At 54.5% G+C, this 9071-nt stretch overlaps 1 protein-coding gene across 1 annotated transcript; it reads left to right on the top strand.

The window, feature by feature from the left end:
* Window positions 1–1074: 1074 nt before the first annotated feature.
* Window positions 1075–8553, top strand: LOC131398384 (tubulin alpha-3 chain). Its single transcript, XM_058531887.1, has 5 exons — window positions 1075–1123; window positions 4282–4504; window positions 5381–5529; window positions 5843–6523; window positions 8242–8553. The coding sequence occupies exons 1-5, from the start codon at window positions 1121–1123 to the stop codon at window positions 8536–8538; spliced, it is 1353 nt and encodes a 450-aa protein (XP_058387870.1). The 5' UTR covers window positions 1075–1120; the 3' UTR covers window positions 8539–8553.
* The last annotated feature ends 518 nt before the right edge of the window (window positions 8554–9071 follow it).

Raw genomic sequence — 9071 nt, 5'->3', positions numbered from 1 at the left:
TCATGGCTGATGAGTGGTGTAGGTCCGTGCCTGGGATCCGAACCCGTGCAATCCAGGCCCCTGCAGCAGGGCATGCCAAACTTAACCACTACGCCTCAGGCCGGCCCCAAAGCTGTCCTTCTAAGGACAGACCTGACGGCACTCGTCAGAGGCTCCCCAAGTCCTATCTGGTGTGTCCCATTGCAGGGGTCCAGTTCCCCACTCTCCTCTAAGGAGGACAAGCTAAGGGTCTGCTTGAACATCCATCCACTAAGGAGTCTCCAGAAGCGGGAGCTGCGTTCTGGCGCTGACCTGGGGAACGCCTGGATTCCTCCTTCCCCGCTTTTGCCAGCAGTATATACACACTGGATCCTCAAGAAAGTTCAGTCGGGCTTTCCAGAATGGAGGACTGAGGTGATTGTTCCAAAGTCCTCCAAAAGGGACACTGTGCCCCAACCCAGCTCTTAGAGGCGTGAGGACTGCGTTGGACCCTCCACATTTCTTGTCCCTGGAATCCCACTCTTCATTAAAGAAGTAATCAAATCCCGCCCGTCCCTGGGCGCTGGATGGGAAGGCTTTTCTGCACCAGTAAAGGGGCAGACAAGAAAGAGGGTGCAGACTTTGGGTAGATGACGCGCAGGCATGTCTGCAAAGACCCGAATAAGGAGCAGGGAGGCGAGCGGGCCTGGGGCGCCCTGCAATGGGACAGCAGCACAAGGTCGGGGGGGGGGGGGTCACGTGCACGGTAAGGTCCTGTGCCCCACCCAGGGGGCGCTGCGGCCGCCACAACCTAAGGTCCGAGGACGCCCGGGATCGCCGGGCCCTCCCTCCGCCTTCGGTTAGCCCCAACCTTCCCGCCAAACCCGCATCCACTCAGAAAGCGCCACACTGGGCGACTCGAGCAAAAGCCAATGGAAATCGGGATTCCCGGCGTCGGCCCGCCCCCAGGCGCTCCGGCCCAATGGCCGCGGGGCAGCGGCGGGCTCCTCTGGGGAGCGCGCTCGGCGGCGGCGGGGGTTGAGGGCGAGGAGCGGTTGAGGGCGAGGAGCGGTTGAGGGCGAGGAGCGGTTGAGGGCGAGGAGCGGTTGAGGGCGAGGAGCGGTTGAGGGCGAGGAGCGGCGGCGGCGGCGGGGAGCTCAGCATGGTGAGGCCGGGGCGGGAGGCGGCGCTGCGGGCCGGCAGGCGTTGGCGGGACCCCGGCACTGTCGCCCCGCGGACGCCCAGGCGGGAGGGCGGACGAAGCCGCCACGTGAGGCGGCGGGGGCAGGCCCGGGGGCCGCGGGGAGAGGGCGCGGGCGGCCCGGCCTGTGGGGCGAGCGGAGCGCCGGCGGCCGGGGGCACCGCGAGGCCCGGGGGCCCGGAACGGGCTCGTCCTCTGGGGTGCGGGCCCCGGGCGGTGGGGACCCGGCGTGGGAGCGTCCGGTGAAGGGGGTGCAGGTGCGGCGGCTCCCGGACATCGTGTCGTCAGGAGCCGGGGTGGCGGCGGGTCGTTGCTCGGCCTGGACTCGGGCCCCGGGAGCACAGACGGTGTTGGGGTCCCGAAGGCTGGGGGCGGTCTCCGGACCTCCCTCCGCGACTGCAGGTTCTCGAGGACCCAGAGCCCGCGTTCGTGGGGTCGTGTCTGCCGGGGCTGCTCACGTTAGAGATTAAGATGAGCCGCTTTACAAAGACTCACTTTCAAGCAGCACGTTACCGTAAATAGCAGACCCCGCAGTCTGAACAGCCGGGTTGTCAGTCCTTGCGAGTGAAAACAGCGTTCCGTGGAAAAGCAGCTAGTTCAGCTGGCGACTCAAACAAATGCCCCGGGCTCCTCCCGAGCCGCTGCGTTTCGGCCTGTGCACAAGTGCCGCGTCCCTACGTTGCGTTTTGTGGCAGTTCTCCAGGGAGAGATTTAGTACAGTTAATCAGCGTCTCTGCTGCATCAGGGACATTCTTAAGTGAATCTGGCTTTACTTTTTCTTCTTTTTACTCTGAGCGCGTAAGTGTGAGGAACCCAGTGACCACTGGTACAGTCTGGTGCCGCTGCCGTGATTCGGGCTCAGGCGCCAGCCGTTGTGTCCACCTTTGATTGTGCACCATCAGGCCGAATGTCAACACAGTGGAAGGACTCGTAACCTCCTAGTCCTACTGTGAAATGCTTCTATCTCCCTGTGCCCTGCAGAGGTCTGTGGACCCCTGGCGGCCTGGGAACTCCACCCTGATTCCTCTGAGGACCTCGCTGGGTAGGGGATCAGTAGGAGCAAGGGCTCATTCGCAGGAGAACACGGCTTCATTGTAGAGTAAAGGAAGGGGAGAGCGGAAGGGTGTGTTTGCACATTTGGGGCAGGAAGGTGAATCTTCTGGGTAGGAAGGGAACGAGGTCATCTTCCAAGAATATCGAGAGAGGAGTTGGTCTGGAGTTTGAAAAGATCACAGGAAGTTTTGAATAATTTTTTCAGAGAGGAGATAGAGCTGACTAAAATGTAGATTTTAATGATCCAGGTGAGGTTGGCGATGAATTTGTAGTTAAGGCTTTCTGTTGAAAGCTAGGAGTGATTTTCCTGACTGCTTTGATTATGTCATTGGTTAGATAATCAGATGGAAGTGGCCTTGCAGACCACTTAGCTCCCCAGCCCCCATTCTGTAAATGAAGAAGTTGGGGGGCTTCCCCAGGTCACAGAGCTGACTCTGACCACACTGGGGCTGAGGAGTCGAATGCCACATCAGGCCTCCTGGGAGACAGTCCATGAAATGCAGGGTGTCTGGACTTAAGGAAGGCACAACGATAATATGGATTTGAAAATGGTGTGGTTGGGTGGATTCCAGAGCACTTCCCAGAGTGTTGAGGAATTTTCCTCTGGAGGAGAGAGTTCCTTGTCACCGGAGAAGTTCTTTCTGGAACTGAATGCCTCCTTCTGGGGTGATATGGGGGGATTGCTGGGTTATGTCCATCTTTGATGCCCTGATGACTCTGAGTTTGGTGCCTGTATAGTAGACAAAAGGACTTCAAGTTCTTGGGATTGTGTGTTAGAATTTAGGGTGGGCGGGAGACCTCAAGTTTCATTTGGTTTCTTCTCTGTATTTGTAAGGATGATGTGTCTACAACTGGACAAGTGGTTCATGTCTGTACAGTTAGGTTCCCGGCAGGAAAGAGATGGTACATTCAGAATAGGTACTTTGGGGAGAATCTTTTAAAAGGTACTGTTTATAAAGGAATGGGCAGAATTTCAGGAAACCACCGAAGGGCAGTGCAGTGTCCCAGCATTCGGGGTGTCTGGAGCCATCACCTCCTAGGCTTAAAGGGGGAAGGGGAGGGACTGGTCACTAGAAATTGACAGGGCAGCTTTATGAGGAGCGCTGGCTGCTGAAATCTGTGGCCTTGATAAGTGGCCTCCTGAAACCCCTGGATGTTTGGCAAGTAGGGAGCCCGGGAGGGAGCACCTGCCCTCCCTTTCTTCTGACCTCGAGGTCTTTGCTGCTGCCTGCCACTGGCTGGAGCAAGCTGAAGCCAGAGGGCAAGGAAGCCCTTTGATGCAACCATGTGGTCAGCCTCCGGGAGCCTGGAGCTGGATGGAGAACAACAGAGGGTAGATCGAGAGGGCAGTTGGGAGACACACACACACAGTGACTGCTGGTGCTTGGCCCACGGTGACCTGTGTCCTTGTGCACTTTTCCTTCCCGACTCTATCACCTTCTACCTTATTCTTTGGTCAGACACAATCACAAACTGCTATATTCCTTTTTTTTTTTTTCATATAGCAGTCATTAGTTGTTTTTTTTTTTGAGGAACATTTGCCCTGAGCTGATTTCTGTTGCCAGTCTTCCTCTTTTTCTTTTTTTCTCCCCAAAGCCCCAGTACATAGTTGTATATCCTAGTTGTAGGTCCTTCTAGTTGCTCTACGTGGGACGCTGCCTCAGCATGGCTTGATCAGCGGTGACTAGGTCCGTGCCCAGCCTGCGGAAGCGGAACGTGTGAACTTAATCACTATGCCACTGGGCCGGCCCCTGCTATATTCTTCAGAGAATTATGTGACTAGCCATAATGTGGAGTTTACTGTTGACATTACTCAGCTTCCATGTTTTAAAATAACCTAATTTTTGTACAGTAGCAAACACTTAGGTTCTGGGCTAACTCTGGCACTAACTAGCTAGGGTGGTGGTTTAGAGCATGTCAGTTTTCACATAAAATGGTCACATAAGCCTTGTGGGAAATGAGGTTTGGGAAATCTGTAGACGCTCTCAAGCGCATACGTATGTTCTGCATGCCATAGAGTGACGATTGCCTTGAAGATGAGGTTCTCACCTCTATGTTCTGGTTCCTAGCGCGAGTGCATCTCTATCCACGTGGGGCAGGCGGGGGTCCAGATTGGCAATGCCTGCTGGGAACTGTACTGCCTTGAACATGGAATTCAGCCCGATGGTCAGATGCCAAGTGACAAAACCATCGGTGGTGGTGATGACTCGTTCAACACGTTCTTCAGCGAGACTGGGGCTGGCAAACATGTGCCCAGAGCAGTGTTTGTGGACCTGGAGCCCACCGTGGTCGGTAGGTACTTGCTCACTCAGGGCGGCTGTCCTGGGAGGGTGGGAGAGCCTCGCTAAAGCCCCATGTGTGCTCTTTTGAATCCTCTGTAGAAAGGACGAACGTACAAGTGTATCCCCATGGCCACGTTAGGTGAGAAACTGGGAGGTTAGTGCTTGAAATGTCTGTCGGACTCAGGCTCCTAATTTAGAAAAACCTACTGTAAGGTGGGCCAGCAGGAAGATGGGCTGGGGATAGATTCAGTCATTGCCACTTCAGCCCCAGGTTGTATAGACCCTCTCTGCAGGGTGCCCGAGCACTGCTCCGTCCTTAATGCTGTGTGCTCCCTCAGGCTGGTGCACGAGTCCTGACCTGCATCTTAGACATAGAAAGGTAAGTATAGAACATTTGTTGGGTTCCTTCAGATTAGAAGTATGAAGTAGTTTCCAAGGAGAGCTGCAAAGAGAGCACCTTTCAGTGGCCACCCAGGAGGTGATAGAATGTCATATAGGGTGCCCTGATGGGACTGCCCAGTGAAAGTCATGCTGACCTGGTCACTGTCTAGTATGTAAGGGATTTTTAAATCATACCCTTGGCTGTAGCTACAGGTATGAAGAATCATGCACGTGTAGAATCGCCTGTGTGTGGGTGTGAGAGCTCTACTCCCTTCCTTGGGAACTGGTCACACTCGCATTTGTACTGTGAGTTTACTCTTCTCTCCTAGAGCCCTAGGTTGCAGCTGTGGTCTGTGTATTACACAGAGACTTTCCTAGGAGACACTGATGTTGTCGACCTACAAGGAACAGCATGTGCTTGGGAGAATGGAACAGTCGCGAATCTGTCCACCCTGGTGAGTTAACAATAGGCCTTAAAGACTCGCGGCCCCTGTGTCCTCTGTAGATGAAGTGCGCACAGGGACCTACAGGCAGCTCTTCCACCCGGAGCAGCTGATCACCGGGAAGGAAGACGCAGCCAATAATTACGCCAGAGGCCACTACACCATCGGCAAGGAGATCGTTGACCTGGTCCTGGACCGGATCCGCAAACTGGTAAGAAGAGCCCTGAGAAGGCTTCCTGTGGACATTGTCCTGGAAGGGTGGGCATGCCTTGGATTGTGACCAGGAGGACATTTTGCCAAAACTGAGGCCAGAATCACGAGTCCACAGTCTGACTCTCCAGTGTGGCTGCGGTGCACCATACATCTTTAACGTCTGCTCTGCTTTGCCCTTAAGTGTTATGTGTGTTCACTGTGGAGGATGTGAGTCGTATGATCTTGCAGAGGAAGAGAAGTGACCGTGGCTGGTTGGAGGTGGGCGGTGTGGCTTCTGCAGGTGTTGGCTCACGTTCTCTGCTCTCTCTCAGGCGGATCTGTGCACGGGGCTGCAGGGCTTCCTCATCTTCCACAGCTTTGGGGGCGGCACCGGCTCTGGCTTTGCGTCTCTGCTCATGGAGCGCCTCTCGGTGGACTATGGCAAGAAGTCCAAGCTGGAATTTGCCATTTACCCAGCCCCCCAGGTTTCCACGGCCGTGGTGGAGCCCTACAACTCCATCCTGACCACCCACACAACCCTGGAACATTCTGACTGTGCCTTCATGGTGGACAACGAAGCCATCTACGACATATGTCGGCGCAACCTGGATATCGAGCGGCCCACGTACACCAACCTCAACCGTCTGATCGGGCAGATCGTGTCCTCCATCACGGCCTCCCTGCGATTCGACGGGGCCCTGAACGTGGACTTGACGGAATTCCAGACCAACCTGGTCCCGTACCCCCGCATCCACTTCCCCCTGGCCACCTACGCCCCGGTCATCTCAGCTGAGAAGGCCTACCACGAGCAGCTGTCCGTGGCCGAGATCACCAATGCCTGCTTTGAGCCGGCCAACCAGATGGTCAAGTGTGACCCTCGCCACGGCAAGTACATGGCCTGCTGCATGTTGTACAGGGGGGACGTGGTCCCGAAAGATGTCAACGCAGCCATCGCCACCATTAAGACCAAGCGCACCATCCAGTTTGTGGATTGGTGCCCAACTGGATTTAAGGTAGGACTGGGTGGTTTGGAGTGGGTCTACCTGTTAGCAAGCAGCAGACCCTGCAATAGAACACTGCCCTTTGCAGAGAATTCTCCTGTTCCCTGGCAGCTCGGCTCTTGGTCATAAATTAGGGAACCAGAGTGATCATTTATTCAGTGGCATCATTTGAACTTCCTTCCTGAGTCATCACACTATAGATCTGCGGTGAGAGTATTTTTTTTTTAACAGAATAGAGAATTTTTTGAAGCATTTTTTTTCACTTTTCCCTTTTGTTGGGAAATTTCTCTTCCGGAAATTGTTCCCTTTTCTGGCTGGTAGAATTACTGTAGGAAATGTAGGTTGGCTTGAGAAATGTAGGCATTGTCAGGGCATCCTGGTAATTCATGTGGATATTTGAAATTAGGGAAATACTATAAACTGATTGTTGTCACTAAATCTTACTTCATTCCATAGTATGTAGAAACTACATCCAATTCAAATATCCTATGCAGTGTTGGATTTAAAGAAAAACTATCATGAATCTTTTTGTGGAGAAAATGGCAACATCTTTATTTTTCTCTTGGTAAGCCTAGAAATTCTGGCCTGAGTTTGCCTCAGGCCACAGTGTGTCCCCACTTTCCACTGGATACAGGACAGAAACCTTGCTGTAGCTCTCCAGCTTTGTCCAATCATTGGTCACCGAACCCTGTGGATTCTTTCCCTCAGGACTGTGCTTCCGTGAGACTTTTCAGGCCTCCTCTGCTAGCTCAGACCCTCACTGCTTCTGCTGGGCCTGCTGTGGTGGTTCTGAACTAGGCCTTCCTCCTCTGGTCCTCCTCCTCTAGCTCGGGGGTCAGCATGGTGGGTGGACCAGCCGCCTGGTTCTGTAAATAAGTTGTGTGTGAACACAGCCGCACCTGCTCATTGGTGCATTGGTGTGACTGCTTTTGCTGCAAAGACAGAACTGAGGAGCTGTAACAGACCGCGTGGCTCACCCAGTCTAGAATATGTAGTATCTGGCCCTTTACACCAAGGTTTGCTGACCTGGGCTGCAGCTGACCCTGCGTTTCTCTGCCAAAACCTCTGGTCACATTGTCTCTTAGATCTGAAACTTGGAATGCCTCCCTTTTGGTCCCAGCCCTAGAATGTCAATCCTTCCTCCTACTTAGCACACACATCGACCACCTCCTAGTGCAGTGGTAACAGCAGTCCCAGGACCTCTGACGGTGTGCCCGTCACCCTGCTCTGCACAGGCTGGCTTGTTTGGTGGGAAAGCAAGGGGCATGACCTTCCCTCCTGATACCACCACAGTTGTGTACTCTGAATCTGTCTGGGTGGAAAATGTTTCAGCCATGGAAATTATTCCCCATCTTGTTGAAGCCTGTGGAGAAAATAACGTTCAAAGAATCCAAAGCAGTGTCCCTTTTCAGAAGGAAGACAGTCCTGTCACCTGGGCACCTATCACATGTCACAGTTGCTGGGACACAGCCCTTCAGGCAGCTTGGGACCCAGCCAGGGTGGCCGACTCTGGGGCTCCTCTTTCCCTGTTTTCCTTGTCTGGAAACCAGCACCCTGCTCTCCTGGCTCCCTGCCTGGCACCAAGAATGGCTCAGAGCCTGCAGGGTGAACGGTGCCTTCTCCTGGTGTCACCCGAGGGGACCTGTGTGTCTTCTGTTTCCATGAAAGCAGCCACCATTTCTGGGTTTCCTGGAAGCTTCACAGAGTGCTTTCTTCCCCTTCTCTGGCAGGTGGGCATCAACTACCAGCCCCCCACCGTTGTCCCCGGGGGAGACCTGGCCAAGGTGCAGCGGGCCGTGTGCATGCTGAGCAACACCACCGCCATCGCCGAGGCCTGGGCCCGCCTGGACCATAAGTTCGACCTCATGTACGCAAAGCGAGCCTTTGTGCACTGGTACGTGGGGGAAGGCATGGAGGAGGGAGAGTTCTCTGAGGCCCGCGAGGACCTGGCGGCTCTGGAGAAGGATTACGAGGAGGTGGGCGTGGATTCCGTGGAAGCAGAGGCCGAAGAAGGGGAAGAGTACTGAGTGGGTGCGTGTGGCTGGAGGCCAGTCCTGTGCCTCCGCCCCACTATAACGTCACAAGTGTGCTCACCTATTAAAGTTTCTGTGTTAAACCTGTGTCTGTCGTGGTGCTCGGCGGGGACACACTCATCTGCCCACAGCAGTGGGGGGACCACCGACCTGACGGGCCGCGTGGGGGGCTGGTCCGGGCCGCACAGCGCTGCGCTGCTGGGGCGGGTGGAGCACCCGCTACATCTGTGAGGAGCCACTGCTCACGTGACGTGACCCGGGGCGAGATGGTCAGAATTTCCTACCCAGGGTTTCAAAGGCTAAAGATTTACTAAATCCTAGGAAAACTGAGTTAGGTTTTTCCATTGAATTTGCCATTTTTCAGGCTTCTCCATTGATGGGACATGTGGACTAAAGTATAAAAGCTTGGAACTGGAGTTTCAAAATCTGAGGTCCATGGAAGGGGTGGGGGGTCCACAAAATCCCTGAAACTGTGGGTCACATGTGTAAGGTCAGGACATTTTTTTGGGGAAAGGGATTTTTGGATT

This window comes from Diceros bicornis, chromosome 35 (genome assembly GCF_020826845.1).
Source record: "Diceros bicornis minor isolate mBicDic1 chromosome 35, mDicBic1.mat.cur, whole genome shotgun sequence".
NCBI lineage: Eukaryota > Metazoa > Chordata > Mammalia > Perissodactyla > Rhinocerotidae > Diceros > Diceros bicornis.
Note: the sequence above shows the minus strand (reverse complement) of the source record. Positions and strands in the feature narration are given on the sequence as shown.